General features: G+C 53.1%; 3 protein-coding genes across 3 annotated transcripts; 2 read left to right on the top strand and 1 right to left on the bottom strand.

Annotated features, from left to right (window-relative positions):
- On the top strand, positions 1 to 1255 carry PG998_006922 (uncharacterized protein; the record flags this gene model as incomplete). The annotated part of the gene is made up of 2 exons (XM_066873738.1): positions 1 to 309; positions 368 to 1255. The coding sequence occupies 2 exons, from the start codon at positions 1 to 3 to the stop codon at positions 1253 to 1255; spliced, it is 1197 nt and encodes a 398-aa protein (XP_066729683.1).
- Positions 1256 to 9674: 8419 nt separating this feature from the next.
- On the bottom strand, positions 9675 to 10792 carry PG998_006921 (uncharacterized protein; the record flags this gene model as incomplete). The annotated part of the gene is made up of 2 exons (XM_066873737.1): positions 9675 to 10587; positions 10608 to 10792. 2 exons carry the CDS (start codon positions 10790 to 10792, stop codon positions 9675 to 9677), a joined length of 1098 nt encoding a protein of 365 aa, XP_066729682.1.
- Positions 10793 to 13306: 2514 nt separating this feature from the next.
- On the top strand, positions 13307 to 14977 carry PG998_006920 (6-phosphogluconate dehydrogenase (decarboxylating); the record flags this gene model as incomplete). The annotated part of the gene is made up of 4 exons (XM_066873736.1): positions 13307 to 13342; positions 13402 to 13489; positions 13570 to 13631; positions 13685 to 14977. 4 exons carry the CDS (start codon positions 13307 to 13309, stop codon positions 14975 to 14977), a joined length of 1479 nt encoding a protein of 492 aa, XP_066729681.1.
- Between the last annotated feature and the right edge of the window lie 1425 nt (positions 14978 to 16402).

The raw sequence follows: 16402 nt of genomic DNA, 5'->3' as shown, positions 1-16402 counted from the left end.
ATGTCTCTGGCCGAGAGACCACATGCAATCCGGGAGAAAGAGATGCCTCCTCGTAACTCATCTCTTTGTAACATTGAGAGGAAGTCATCTTCTACAGAACGAGCCTGCGATTCCTACTCAGCTAAATCGACACCTTACGACGAGCCCATACTGGACGACTTTGTCGAGATGGACGAGACTACCCTGATCGAACAGGCAACCGTCAAGATGGTCCAGAAGAAGGACATGGACGTAAACACACCACAGCTTCCGCGGAAGAGCTCCCGGCGAGCCTCCAGGCTCCTCCTCAGCGACTTGAAGATCAACACGGTCGATCCCAACCAGACTCTGGTCAACACCCCCCCACGACTTATATCTTTCTTCCGAGGAGGATGCATCGTCCTCTGCCGGCGACTCCTCGGACTATGACTACGACTCCTCCAGCGAAAAATCCCAAGCGTCTCCGGTTGGGCGGAATAGCCACGAAGACACAGCCCGCGTCGTGTCGGTTATCTTCTCGGGGAAGCCATGCATAGTAAACCTGACAGGGTCCAAGAGGGCAACGTCTCCCGCAGCATCGGATAAGAGTAGCAACAGCAACAGCAACATCAGCCGGCCACAAACAAGCCCCAACGTCGACCGCTTTGACGATTCGGCTCGACGACCTGCACCCTTCACTTCTTCCAGGAACAGCAGCTTTTACTCGGTGGAGTCGGCGCCGCGAAGCAGGTCGGGCTCGACCAGCTTTACTCGACGGAGTAGCCTATACTCGACCGACTCGGCGAGCCGTCGGCCTCCTTCTTTCCTGAGCATCGACCCTTTTGCACACGGCAGCGATTACTCCATTGGCAGCAAGGCAGAGCCCAGCACGCCGCGGACACCGCGGACGCCCACCGCTGTTTTCAACCGGGTGCAGCAGACCCTGGGCCTACACCGCAGGCGCAGCCGGCCCATGCTCCACGAGACCAACAGCAAGGCCACGAGCTCGAGGGATAGCTTCTTCTCCCTGCGTACGTCGTCGACACTCAACCTGACCACCAACGTGTCACCGGAGCCCCGCCCAAGCCTGCTGGACCGGACGGCAACCACGCCAGTGGAAGCCGCCTCGACTGTGTCGCCCCAACAGGCCACCACGCCCCGTCGGTATTCCTCTGCATGGAAGAAGATCGCACCTTCGGGTAATTCGCAACCCATGTCACCGTTAAGCCCCGCCGCTGCAAAGAAAGCAATACTTGGCACTCTGCACCTTAACAAGCGCAAGAGCTTACGGTTATAAAAAGACAAGAACAAAGCAACAAAAAAACAATCATCTTTATTATTGTGGACTGGTGAGACTTTCTCTCACGGTGGCATCGAAGCGGGCGTTACATGGGACCGCCCACGGCATGGCGTTTTAGCGATACCACACGTCATCGGACATGATTTGGGGATCTGTCCGCTGTCTATTTGTGTTTTGTGCTTTGTTTTCTACTGTTTACTTATGGGAGGGGCAACTTGATGATACCTAATGAACTTTTTGGGACAACTATGGATGGGAATGATAATTACCGCGGAGTTGACGAAGAGCATGGCATCGGCCCAGGTACTGGGAAAGCCAGGGCTAGGTAGGGAAAAAAGGAAGCGCTGGAACGGGAACAGCAGCGAAGAGTCACAGGTTAGGGTAGAAGCCACACGGGTTCAGTGATGTGCCTCGAGAATGAAGCAAATCTCCTCCACAACCATCTTTCCATATCACATCTCCACTTGCAAACGTGTGCGCCATCTTGAGTGACGATTAAACCTGCACTGTATGATTCCCTGCCCCTCCAGGTGCCTGGTGTTGTTGACATCAATACGCCAGATCTGCTAGTTGTCTAATCTGTGGGCCGGAATGGATAACACCAATCTAGTGGCCTGGAAGATCTCAGTGGCAGATGACCACTGATTAGATTACAAAATGTAGATCTTGAGGTTGGGAGGGTGGGCAAAAGGGGAGACGCAACCTCGAGGCCGCGTATGGCTTTGCTATCCTTCCTTGCTTCACTCATGGCAAAGAATCTTGCTTCAACTTGGTCGTACGTGTGTGAGTAACGTTTTCTTGTTCGTTCTGCGTTTCGGCTGAGGAACGGCCGCGTTTCAATGATCAGCTACTGTATCTCTCCCGGGTTTCGTACGTGCGTGCAGCAGCCAGCCAGGCCCCCAGACAGACGAACGGGCCCCTAGAAATTGGCAACCTTTTACCCCACTGGGGGCCCGCGAACTGGCCGCGACCCAAGCTGGCGGGCGGCTCGTCCAAGTCGCATCTTCAGTATCACAACAAACAATATCAACGTCAACGATAGCTTGGACGCCAATAAATGAAAAACAAAAATTTGAGGCCGTAGCGCGTTTATGCACGCTCTGAACAGAGGGCTTGTTGCGGTTTCTTGCATGGACACCGGTTACATGCACGGCGTCATCGCCTCCGGTCTCGATCAACCGTTGTAGCAGGTTACCCTACCGGCTGGCCTGTGTGCGTGCTTTTGCCGGTGCTAATGCTGAAATGGTAGATGGTAGATGCGCCAACGGGCATACATACATGCGTGGTGGTGGTAATGTGGGCAATGCTGCTGCTGCCGCTGCTTGCTGCCGCAGTGCATGGGGAACAAGGAACAGGATTCGTCGTCACCGCCACGGGACGTCTTGCTTTTCTGCGCCTCTGTCTAATGCTTTCTTGTTCACGTAAAAATAGCTGTGATCCACACGCAGAAAGTTGATAGAAATATGCTTACCTAACTTCGAATCCACCGAGTCAGAACTCTAACATATTGAAGTCTATATCTATCAAACATTCAGGTTCTGTTTATAGCACGTCTGTCTATACCGAACGACGGCCTATATTTATCGCGATACAGTGGAATAAGAGGCAACGGTTGCGGGCCTGACTGACTCGGTTGCAAACCATAGCCACCTCATGCAGAAGGTAGCACCCTCCATCGCAAAGTCCTCTCTTCACTGCTGGCCAGTAGTAAGGAGCGTACATGAAGAGTTGCGGATCATAGGTGAAAACGTGGCGGCATCGACGGCAGGCACACACAAAGGCACACGCGATACCCAACCAATCGCTGGCAACTCGGCACGAGGGGGAGGAGTCGAAAAGCGCCATGGTCCTCTCCTCCAATAGCTTGTCCCCATTTCTACGCTGGGTAGAGAACGGGTAAGGGGAAAGACAACCTATAGTACGGCTTGTTATTAAAAGCTCCGCCGATTTTACTTTTTTTCTTCCTTCTCACATGCTATGCAGGTGCAGTGTGTGCAGCAGCCAGCCCCAAGATCCACCAATTGTCGGGAAACCGTTGCGATAGTTGCTTCTTTGGTGTTTGCTCTGCCGTCTCTCTTGGCCTTTGTCTCCACCCAACGGAGAAGGTCGAACGGGCACAAGCGTTATCGCATTGGTGGCGGTGGGGGAGGCAAGGAGGCAAGACGAGGAGGGGTGCGCCGGCGTGCTTCTTTCTTCTTCTTGTTGTTCCGCATGCCCCTCTTGCTACGGAAGACCCCGATGTTCGTTGGTGATGGCCAGCCAGATAGAGCCTGGAGTGGGCTGCAGCGGCCTCACTATGGCAGGAGTGGTGGATGTGCGGTTGAAGATGCCGCTGTGTTGGGTTGGGCCCCTACGAGATGGTCAGGCCGCTGGTCTTCAGAGAGACCTTTGTTGGCCTGGTGGCTTTTCTCATGCAGAATTGTATATGTGCATGCAGTCTGCCGTGACTTGTAGCATTACAGCCGAGTATACATGCTTGGTGCTATCACCATTTGTTACTTGTTACCCGTGCTTGTTACTTATGCAACAACCTCTGTTTCCCCTGCTTAAGAACTACTGATTAAGGTTGCGGGACTTCCAACGCGTGCTTCGCCCAAAAGGCCCCCCACGTTACCTCGAGATCTTTTGGCCCGGGCTCGCCTCTGAGCACGCGGGTTTGCATGAAGAAGTTGGATCAACGCATAAACCACGAACCATGAACCTGCGTCCAACAGGCATCTTGTCCAATCTATACTCGACTGCACAGCCCAAGAGAAAAGGGAAGGAGGATACCTCCAGCTCGAAGGGCCTGGGGCCGAGGGGCCTGGCGTCGTCGCCTCGTCAATCCGCTACAGGGCAGCTTCACTTATCCTGCCAACGGAGTCGAAACGGGATTGCATCATTTATTCTCCAGAGACAACCAGCCAAGTGTTGATCATTACGTCGGCGGTATATTGGTCAAACCGCGACCAAGACCCAATTGAAACGCCGCATGTGGCGGCGCAATACAGGGCTTGTGTAAAGGGCACCAGAGCCTTGATGTTCACCATTGGCAATCCTGCCATCACCGATGTAGCCTTCACCATGACTTATAGGCGCGGATCTTATCGTACAGCCGACGGCCAGCAAGCCTGTCTTGGGCTGAGTAACACCCGGGGCGGAGGGGCAGGAGGGGATCTGGTATTCTTTCGAAACAATGTTCAGACCAAAGTTCCTCGAAACGCGACACAGCCCGCCAGGAGGTTTGTGCCCCTCATCAACCCGAGATCCGTCCATCGATTGATTGAACCCCGTCCTGAAACCAACCACACAACTCCTGGCTTCTCCCAACGTTATCTATCCATTTGCCATCGTGGTGGTGGTGGCGGCGGCGGCAAGGTGCGGCGCTACTTTGCATTGTGTTGAAGCCCCCTCTTGTGAGAGCAACAGATTTATACCGCCCTGGCCGGATAGTGCTCAACTATTGGATGTTAGCAACTAGGAAGTATGGTGCGTCAGACAAGGACCAGCTCTGTAGCAGCTGCCAAACACTTCTCCCTAGAAGCCTTCTGCCCTTCTAGCCTTCGAATGCCAGACTGGCTACTGGCTACTGGCTACTGGCTGCTGCACTTAGACTGCTGCACTCAGACTGCAGCCAGTATTACATAACCGGCATTCGGGTGAGTTTTGAATTGGTTCTGACACGTCCTCCACCCAATGAACCTCTCCGTTGGGTAAGACGCGTGCATGCAAAGTGTTTCTGTTCCTGAAGATCTGGGACGCTACAGCGCATAACTGCTACCGACCCTACCGAGTGCTTCATTTGCATTGATTGCGAGTCTAGGAGTGTAGTAATTGGGGTCTGCAGATGGTAATGAAGATTTAATGAAACCGCAACGCACCGACAGGAAGCACCGACTTCTCCCAGAGTGACGGCACGCGCTACGGGGTCCACGTTGATGTACGTTGATGTGCGTTGATGTGGATGTGCCTGGTCACAGCACAGTGTGGCTCGCCAGCAGTACTTGACTGTGTAGGCCGTCTTGGTCTGTCTGTCTGTATGCATGCCATCCATGTAGCGCGAGCCGCCGATGACAATATCGACAGGCACTGCATGTTAAAAAAGATAGCACGGCTTTCTCTCCACCAAGGGTTGCTGCCCATACCAACTCTGCCCGCAATCGTACCATATTCTGCCAATGGCCAGCCGGACCCGATGAATTACTGTGTCACTCATTAGCCATGGGGCCGGCCGTTCGTTACTCAAAATTCTTCTGCGGCGCCACCGCTAAAACTACTGCTGTCAAGGTAGGGCAAGGGTGCACGTAAATACAGTAAGAAGGAAATGAACGGCGTGGTTGCTAAGTGACCTTTAGCGAAGCGAGCCCCGAACCAGGATCTTATCGACTGTTGCAAGATTGGGGGGCTTTTGGGGGGTTGCGGTGAAGATTCCCTACTGGGTAAGGGGGGTTCCTTGAGCCTATTTCATCCTTGTCTTTTAACCCCGGATTACTTGATTGGCTCAGGCTGGCGATGCGCCTTTTTCCCATCTTGCTCCTTTGGGAAAACATTCGGATATTAGGGGGCAGTTTTGCTGCACGTGTTCTTCCTTGGGTGCTGCATGATTTCTCGTCTTCACTTTCTCCCCCCGGTCCCTTCGGTCAGGACATAAAGACCGACTTGGCGATCAATCTGCCGTATTGGCAATCGAGCTAACTACATGTTGAATGAGAAGTGGACGGAGGATCCTCCGATTGTAGATCCAGCTTGCATCTTGAGTCGTGCTAATATAGTGCTTGGTGGCGCTCTTACTCAGAGCCCACCAGACGCTATAATTATCTCTGGGTCCTCTGGCTGATCCGTCCATTGAGATTGCCCAGAATGTGGGAATTAACTACACGGACATACTACGATTATAAGTGGGATACATGAGATATCCTGTAAATTCCGGTCCTGTGGTACTGATACATAGTATCACAGTAAGGGCCGTGCTAACCGGCTAGCCTACGTCCATAACTCAGGCTTAGGATACATAAAACCCATTCCAGAGGGTTGGGGACGCGCTACGATCTTCGTCTCCTCCCAGTGCAGTATAGAAGGTATCCACATAGTATCTTGAGCCAGGGTCGTATTAGTACGTATGGAGAAAGAGGTCGATATTTAGCCCCGTGGATTGCGTGCCTATCGATATAGCCGTGATGAAAGGGGGTTTCCGAGTTGGCCGGACCGAGCGGTGAGGCTAGTTAGGGAAGACATAGAAGAACCAAGGAAAATTCTAGTCCGTTGCCGCCATCGCGGGGCGGGAAGGAAGGAACTTGGTCGTTAGCTTATATTGAGATGAGAAGGAGTCATTATCCCGACTTTTCCCACCCCGTCCCGTTCGTAACAATCTATGTCACGCATAGCAAGGACCCGTGCCCGGCCGCTACGTATTCCTGCATGAATAACGCCCACACGGAGCCTCATCGACTAGGTGCACTGACTGGGACACGGCTCGAGATGAGAGCAAATAGCCCGGCCGTCGAGGCACGGGCTGGTTGTTGACATGTATGATGAGAATGTGGCTATGTGCGTGCCGCAATATACATCAGACAGAAGCTCGAAGAGACCCGCCCAGCTACTACGCGACTGACAGACGTTGAAACTCAGCTGGTGGTGGGCTGGCTGGAATACGAGCGGGCCTGCGTCGCTAGTGTTAGTCAACGGGCGCACGCGGTGGGTGGTGAATGGGATTTCAGGTCTTCGTCGCAATGGGAATTCAGGGAATGCCATCGTTTAGCCACCCAGAGCTGGGTAGTGCGGTTGTGAACCGAGATGGACTATACTCGGGAACGCCGCCGCTGCCACCCTTGTATATCAGACGTGCGGGCGTGTTTAGCCTACTCCGTAGCCTTCGGTGTGTCGATGTTTCGTTGGCCGGAGGGGAATTGCTCATGTCGCTCTGGCTCGCCCTGCTTTTTTGCGATAAGAGAGGATAGGAGTGAGTCAAAGTAGGGCCACTCACTGTTCTGTGAGAAGATTCGTCCTCTTCAGGCATATCGAATGGAGAATTTCAACTTCCGTGTTTGGACTGAGGTAAATGGCAGTAGTTAAGGCTCCAGCCGTGCCTTGTATTCTCGAAGTGACACAGATAGGGGATTCATGTACCGCTTCATGAGATCCGACGACCCATTCGGGATCTGAAGAAATAATACGAGCAAAAGACTGAATCTTTCAAGATGGCTAGGATGAAGATTTCTATTCTGTTCTCGAGACTAGTTTTGGGTGATAATATCTCGTGTAAATGCACCCAATGCTGATGATCCTGGTTTTGCATGGTATTCCGTCGATGTATCCTGAGTGTCGTGATCATGATTTTCAAAATACCTGCCTAGAAAGATAGCCGTGTCTTTCTGGGTGATGAGTTATACGGAGCCTTGTTTCTCGTCGTAGACGACGCCAGCCTACAACAGTATGCCTCGGATAATTGAGCACTTAATGTGGTAGCTGTCTCCTAGGTTTGGAGGCCTGCGCCTCTGAGAAGAACAAGCTGCTTTTCCGTGCAATTAATACTGACAAAGACTGCAAGAGGATCCTACAATATCAATTCAATGTGTGAGCTACCCCAGCGCTGTGGTTTGGCAGTAGCCCCTGGAAAAATACGAGCTACCCCTTTCCAAGCCAGGATAGGGGCAGCTCTCATATTTCAGGGGTCACCGCGTTAAAGAGCGTAAATATTTCGATTTTGAAGATACGTCGGGTCTCATCAATCCCGTGCGGGAGTGATCGAACCGGCGAGATCCATAACGACCATGTCCAAATGCGCCACTCATGATTGCTATACCCTGCCTGGACCACTCGGGGAGAACCTGCTATAAGGGGGCTCACCTTCAACTCCCCTTTCGATCAAACAACTACGAGCCACCCAGAGTTGGGTCTGCGTATCTACTCAGAGTCAGGCTGCGGCATGGCTCCGTACGAGATGATCCAGCATGTCCAACCACCTATCTTGATGTGGAGGCTGACTCGCCACTCGTGCTCCAGAGCAGGGTCAGCTTGGCGCCATCATGATCCCTTTTGCTGGCCGCCTAGGGGAAGAGAACGAATAGTACCACTGGACTCAAGCATGAGCTGGGGAAAGCCTGATGTTCCTGTTAGTCTACTGCCTCTTTTCTCTACTATCAAGTATAGGAGAAGAGGAGCTATGACTTCACCCCTTTCCGCACTGCTACTGCTGCTACCATGTGTTCTTCGCCAATTCCTCAGTAATGGAGGCGAAGCATACATGTGGAAGCACACTTCGTCGAAAGCTCTTCCCGAAAGCAAGGGGGTCCGTCATTCGGCGGCTATCGAGTAGGCAACTGTCATCCTCGCCCACGTATTCACCTACCCAGACATTCCGATCCAGCTAATCCAAAAATAGAGGTCTAGCCTTCATTCGAAATGCCATGAATGAATTGACGAGTCATGTGGGATGACACCGGAACAAGAACATTGACTCGCTGGGATGAAATACGACAATGTCTCAACCTACAGTTTACCCTCGCTTAGAACCAGGTCAGCGACAAAGAGCCGAGGGACGAAGGAAAAGTAGCAAAGAGACCAGTGACTATTATTTTTAGAATCCACTCGTCATGGATGGCTCAAGTTTGGTCCCGACTTTGGCGGATTGAAAACCTTGAAGTTCGAGTTACCATCACCATAATGACTTCCAACCACAAAACACATGTGCCCCATAGACCCCCACAGGCACACCCACATCAACATTCCCGTCAGACATAGCCAACAAGGAAGACAATTTCTGGTGCTCTGCGTTCCGACTGAAGCACTGCCCCTTGGCATAATCTGAGAAAGGAGATTAGAAGCGAAAATAAGGTTGGAGTGACATTTGACAAGACAAGAGAAATAAAGTAATATAGGATACAACTAAACAAAACAAAACGCGGTGCCCCCAGAAACATGGCGTGCATGTAAGAACGGATAGCCTGCCACGTAGAACATAACGTCGAATGGGTACTTCCAGGACGACGGAAGAAGAAAAAGGTCTTTCTTCGATCTCAGACGATCTCGGGCGCGTGGCGCAAAACTTAAAAACTGCTTCTCCCCCTCCTGTCTCACGCTCGCAGCCCGAATATAGTCCTTGGCTAATCTTAGATTCGGCAAGAGACTTCGCTTCGGGTCTCACCTGTTCCTATTCCCCAACATCCTCTTCTTCATCTTCTTCGCTAATTAGAAAATGGTGAGAGACCGAAGCCGATGAGGAAGACCAATCTCTGTTGGCTTTCAAGAATCAAATACTATGATGGATATCCATAATCACCAAAAAGTATTACGTGTGGGAGGGCTTAAGTTGGGCGTGCAAATGCGTAATAGAAATAGTGCCGGAGCATTAATGTAGGGTATATAGTACAACTCCATATAATGTGCAATAAAAGTAATATATCTATCCTCCATCCGAAGCACATACGTGATCACAGCTCTAAAGCAACTTGACTCCGAGCGGCTCGGGCTGCTCAAGGATGATACCCGGTCCCGCAATCACAGTCTCCTTGGTCGGTGCACCGGGCGTGTCGGCGACGACGGCAGCAATGACGCCTTTCTCCTCAAATTGGGGCGGAATGGTAACCGTGATGTTCTTCTGGGGCCAGTCGCACGTCTCGATGGGGACGGAGATGTTGGCCACGCCGTGGAAGAAGACAGCGTAGTACTGCTTTCCCTTGGCAAACTTGGGCTGGTTCGTGGGATCGCCAAAGGCGAGATCGATGGTCGAGCCGGGTGCCAGCGATTTGGTGTTCTTACTAGCGCCGAGGTTGGGTAGGTGCTGGTTGGGGGAGGGGTACTCGGGGTTCTCCTTGGGGCAGCTGCCGGGAACCACGAGGCTACCCGTGCTGCCGAGCACCTCATTGGCATAGGGGAAGACGGTGTCTGACGGGCCGCCCAGTGGGTTCACCTTCCAAATGTCCATCAACGCCCACACCTCGTGGCGCGTCTCCGTCTCGGCGATGGCGAGCATCGCGCCCTTGGCCGTGTTGAGCTTAACCTGCTGCACCAAACCAGTAAGGAAGGCCATGCTAGAAATCTCCAAGACGGTGCCCAGAGCCAGGAAAGACTGGGGGTCCTTGTAAGGGAATTGGTATTTGCAAGCGCCCGGCTTGACCGAGGTCTCGGAGATCTGGTTCTGGAAGATGCGGAGATGGCCGGCTTCGTTATTCCGGATCTCCTTGACGCGCTCGTAGGTGGTATTGGGCATGCCGGCCGCAATGAACGATGACTCGTTGAACATCTCGACAGCCTGCTGGTAGAATTCGAAGATAATCCACTCGGCCGCCAACAGGTTCTGCCAGACTTGGTCGTCAACTCCCGGGGGCCCTTCTTGGTAGGCAGGATGGGGTCTGTCAGGTTGCCGGGCCACGTCGGTGCTTTGCCCCAATAGGTGTTGAATATGGGATCTTGGCCCGGCACAGGTCCATACGAAGGGTCAGCCAGCTTCTGCGCTTCGAGAAAAGCAGCGCTCCTGACGGGTGCGACAGGCTTAGAGAGGGCAATGGCGCCTAGTGAAGCCAGCGCACATGCGCGAAGAAGGTATTTCGCACCCATTGTTGATGATATTATTATTTGGAGAAGATGATTCGGGGAAGAAGGATGGGAGTTAACTTCTAATAAATGTGTAGAGAGCAAATCAAAGCCTTATTGATCGGCAGGAAGCACATTTATCTTATAGACTTGAGACAGTCCACAGCGAACACGTCGAGCCACAGCATTTTGGACAGGCCAGGCCAAGCCGCACCACCGAGACTAGGAGATTGGTCGTGCCGTGAGATGAGCTCATGGAATCATGAGCCAAGGCTGAACGGCTGGATAGGTTTGCGTGCAGACTCCCATGAGCGAGATGGCTGAGATGGCATACTTCGAGCCTAAAGCCAGCGCGCTGGACGGGAACTGTTGATCGACAGAACCGCCAGGCCGCATGGGCCGAACCAAGCCATTGGGTACTATTGGGAATCCGCATTCACAGGACGGGACGAAGCTATACCTACTAGAAATATAGCTGAGCCCGCAGAACGCAGCCAAGAAAGTTTAAAACGGCACCATCATACAGGCGGAGGTGTGGTACTGTTGATGTGCGCGCGCGTGAGGGTGTGGGCTCAGGGGCGAAGAGTCAACCATAAACAACCTTGCCCAATGTTATTGTTCCAGCCCAGAAGCTGAAGTCGATACGTCTTACTCGAAAGACGCGCCACGGCCATGGCCAAGCCGATGACAAGCCAAGTTGTACTCATATCAATTCGCTGTTTGTCCCAGTAGCGGGTCGTGGGCCGGAGATCCAATGGGAGGCGCCCTTGGGGTGCTGTGTGCTGTATGTATTGTTGTCATCAAATGTGTCCCAGAATAGCGCGTGGGCAGGATGAAGATCGGCAATACCATAGGTAGGCACAGGCGGCTCGCACCTCGGCCAAGTTATGCCTCCGCGTCACAGTCGCAGTCTACTTATCAAGTCAGACCGATGCTGCCGACTCTTAGCTTCCAATCTTAGTGTGTTAGCTGCGTGATTGTTTGGAAGTAGACCAACGATTGATGACATCGACCTCGATATCAATCCTTGATACTCATGATACTTTCTTGGCTAAGTAGATTAGACAACACCAAGTGAGAGGCGGGCCATCCGAAGGAAGCAAAGAAAAAAAGTCAACATTTCTTTTCGCTAAAACCCAAGGACTTTCTCCGAACAGCCGATACCGAGCCGTGGCCGTGGCGTACAAAGGCGTCGACGTCGTCTTGTGCCAGACGGTGAATTGGTCCCAAAACGTTTAGTTGATGCAATCACGATTGCATCATGACCGGTCCGATGTGCCAATTGGGAAAGAAGACGCAGGTGCGATTGGAGTGCTGGTGAGCCTTATGTACCCCAAGCGCCTCTCCCACGGAAGGCGCCACGGGAAGCGAATAGCGCCTGCCTTCAATACGAATGGAGATCTCTCTGCTAGGCAAAACGGTCGTCATCCCGCCCGATGTCGTGATGTAAAGCCATTTTGGGCATGGCGCGTTGGGCATATCCGCATCTAACCAGTCGGCAGTCCCTGAGCCATGCACATACAACTACTCTTTCGGGACTGCTGCTAGAATCCTCATTGGACGAATCTTAACCTCCAGAGGCTTAGTTAGCTGTTCGCTTAAGAAAGCTTGCGGGAATGGCTCGCGTAGTAGGGCCGATGCGAGAACATGGGGCGCTGGCAGCTGGCAGCTGGAGAGGTGCTTGCGCCGTGCAACGAGTCAGAAACCCAGCATGCAACGCGTCTGGCGTCAACGTACGACTGAGTCCACCACTGTCTTCCGGCTGCCGACTCGGTGCGCTTCTCGGGCTTCTTGGACCGGCCAGCCTTTCCGGATACATTTCGTGCCTTTCATAATATGTCTGTTATATCAGGGGAGTTCGGCATAACTCTCCAATGGTCTTACGCCAGGTGCATATCCTACGGCCTAAAATACTGCAAGTGTGCGTTGTTTCGCGCCTAAAAGACGTGCAGAGGGCCTTTTGTGAGAGCCGGACCAACGGTTGGCATATTCACGTCAGCCGCTACGAGAAAGCGGGCCCGCCGCGCCCCTCCGATGTCATATCATATAGAAGCCGGACGTCCAGGTTTTGTGTCCCGCGACTCGAAAGGACCGAATGTTCCGTGCTTAGTTCCATTGCCGACCTATGCATTTGGGGTTCGCGCGGCTTGACAGCAGCTCACCTCCTGAAGGGGGAAACTCTCCATCCGATTAATAAGAAAGGGTGGGCAAATCTGAACTGTGCACAGCTAGGGGGCCCCTCTTTGACGTCAAGAGTCTAGACTGCTCCGTCACTGCCGCCCATCAGCCAGCGACCGTACGTAACAACAACTAGGAAACAGGACAGACAGGTAGGTATTATTTCAGAGCGACTTACAGTCATCTGCATGGAGGTTTATAGATAATATATTTGGCCTTTTCGTTCATCATTCGAACGCCCCTCTTACATCTTACACTTGCTAACCAACCATCTCATCTATTGTACTCTGAATGATCTGTTACGTCGTGCATTCGTTGATATAAACATAACCTAAGATATACTACAGAAGGACCACCACTATGGCAAGCAACACGATGGGGTTGGAAGTGAAGAAAGTAAGCATCAACTCGCCCCCAAGAGTTCCTGGAGAACCAAACTTACGCATGCGCAATAGTTGGGAATGCTCGGAGTAGGGAGTATGGGCGCGATGATGTCGCTGCTGTACGCCGAAAACGGCGCCGAGGTGCATTTTTTTGACCCGAGTAAGTTTGGCCCTGCCATATTCGACATGACTTGCCAGCAAGTAAGGGCCGGATCAGTTGGTACTGACGCTACCAACCAGGCGAGAAGAACATGGATACGTTGGCGAAGCAGGCCAGAGACATCAAGATGGACAAGATGGTGGTGCGTGAGAAGAGCTACGAGGGCGTCTGCCGGGCCATCGAGACCCGGGGGAGCCCAAGGTCTTCGTCTTCAGCACCCCGCACGGCGGGCCCGCCGACAAGTGCGTCGAGGGCCTCAAGCCTTACCTGAAGAAGGGCGACATCATCGTCGACTGCGGCAACGAGCACTGGACCAACACGGAGCGGCGGCAACGGGACCTGAAGCCCCTGGGCGTCCACTACATCGGCTGCGGCGTCTCGGGCGGCTACCAGGCCGCCCGCGCGGGGCCCTCCATGTCCCCCGGCGGCAGCCCCGAGGCGCTCAAGCTGATGATGCCTTTCTTTAAAAAACTGGCGGCCAAGGACAGCAAAGGGCGGCCCTGTGTGGCGCCCGTCGGCCCGGGCGGCAGCGGCCACTATGTCAAGATGGTACATAACGGCATCGAGCAGGGAATGATGTCGGTACTGGCGGAGGTGTGGCTGATGCTGAGCAGGGGGCTCGGGCTCAGGGAGGACGAGATCCGCGATGTTTTCAAGGCGTGGAACGCGGAAGGCCCGCTCTCCCACTGCTTCCTCGTCGCCATCGGCGTGGACATCCAGGAGGCCAAGGACAAGAACGGAAACCGAGTACTCGGCACGGTGCGGGACAAGGTGGTCCAAGACGTGGATGAGGAAGAGGGCACAGGCGTCTGGACATGTGAGCAGGCAGTGACGATGCACGTACCGGCCTCCTCGATCCTTGCCGCACACCTCTTCCGCTGCGCGTCCGCGGACCTAGGCCGGCGGCGGAAGAATAAGAAAGCAGCGGGCGGCGGGGTGGAGGCACAAAAATTGTCCGTGGGATCGAAGCAGGCGTTTGTTGAGCAGCTGCACATGGCGACATATTTCTGCTTCCTGACGTGCTTCGCGCAAGGCCTGGACCTGATCCGGGCCAAAGACAAGGAGCAGAAGTGGGGGCTGGATTACCGCAACATCCTGCAGCTCTGGAGGGGCGGCTGCATCATCAAGGCCGAGCACATCACCGACATCGTGCTGGACCGGGCGTACGCGCGGCCCGACCACGACGTCGACGACGTGCTGGGCAACCCCGAGGTGGCGCGCGAGCTCACCAAGCACTACCCGGCCCTCAAGAGCGTCGTCCTGAAGGCCGTCGAAGCCGACGGCTTCGTGCCCAGCATGAGCCAGTGCCTCGAGTACTACAAGTACGAGACCTCGACGGCCTTGCCTACCCAGTTCATGGAGGCCCAGCTCGATTACTTCGGCCAGCACATGTACGACCGCCAGGACGATCCTGTGGGCGGGACTACTAAGGGGCAGCACCACCACGAGTGGAAGCCGGCCAAGGGGGCAGCTGACAAAAGGCGATAAAGGGTACGGTTTTCAAGGATGACAATCACGGCACAATACCTGTCTCTTGTTTGCTTTAATCTTATCAAGGAGTCTGGCGTAAAATTTAAGAATACGGGCTATTAACATAATGTCATACATCAACCATCTACATCGACTTGATCAATCGGCGAGCCGCAATAGGGTGTCATAGTATCCCTGTGATTACATCTAGTTGTACTGTCTATACGCATGTCTGATCGGAATCTCATCCACAGGCCCCATAACGGCAAAGAGGGTGACAGGGAGCTATGTCGGGGAAGCCGGGGGTTATCTACTTCGGGAGCGGTGACGGTCCACTGTCTCCGGTGCCTTCGGGCGTGAATATGCCGGGAGAAACACATGTGGTTGGAGCGAGAAGACCAACTCGCTTACCTAACGAGGTGGCTCTGGAGAAGAAGAGGATCCGTCCGGATACTACTTGGGTGATAAGGCACCGAGCAGACTATGATACGGCTGATGCGAGTTGGTACTTTTGCGGTTCCGGGCTTCAGACTTCCACGGGATTACCTGATCAGCAGTGCTCTTATCTCGTACCCTTCAAATGCTGCGTGGATATACAAACTTCATCATGTCCAAAAACCACACCTATGCTGGAGTATGTACCGAGGTTGAACTGCTTCTATTACGTTATTACACCAAAACCTAGGACAAGACTACTGGGTCAGGCCTGCCATCGTTATGGAGCAATTGAGAAGATTCTGCATACCAGTGAGCACTATCTGTTGATTTACAGCTGAGCTCGAGCAACTTGCCAAAGCCGAATGGGTGAGCATTGGGACAAGCAGTAGGTACGGCAACGAGGGTTTGACTGGCGACTGGTTAGTTGGACGTGGCAGCTTTGCGCTGGAAAGAGCACATGTGAATTAGTAAATAATCGTTGGCACTTATTCAATTCAGCATCATCCAGTTCAAACAGATGCAATCATCAAATATCGTGATATTCAGGAACAACTTGAGGCTTGAGTGATGTGTTAGGTAACGGATGTCAGTTGTAAGTGAGGCAAGTGCCATGTTAGCAGCTGCATTTCACTTTGTGATCCATTCAATAGCGGGTACGGAACACCTGCAGTAAAATTCAATTTTTCCTAGGGCATTTCCAGGCACCCTGAGGACCAGCCTCCACCCAAAAAACAGGAAGGCTGGGATTGGCTGATCCCACCAAGCTGGGGACCCGCCCAGCCTGAATTCCTTTGTATAAAAGGGCGTCTTCCCTCCCTCCGTCTTGGGATTTCTTTTCTCTTTTTCTCTTCATGTCGACAATACTCTAAAGAATCATTTCTATAGTTTTTGTCCCAATCTCTGTTTTCTCCAAAACAGCTACAGATCCGACCCTGGTTGATGAGATCAATCCCTGCCACTCAAGAGTGAAGCCTTTTTCTCAAAAGGTGGTCGCAAGACCGCTCC

This window comes from Apiospora kogelbergensis (assembly GCF_038363985.1).
Source record: "Apiospora kogelbergensis strain CBS 113332 chromosome Unknown utg000005l_segment0_segment0, whole genome shotgun sequence".
NCBI classification, from domain to species: Eukaryota; Fungi; Ascomycota; class Sordariomycetes; order Amphisphaeriales; family Apiosporaceae; genus Apiospora; species Apiospora kogelbergensis.
Note: the sequence above shows the minus strand (reverse complement) of the source record. Positions and strands in the feature narration are given on the sequence as shown.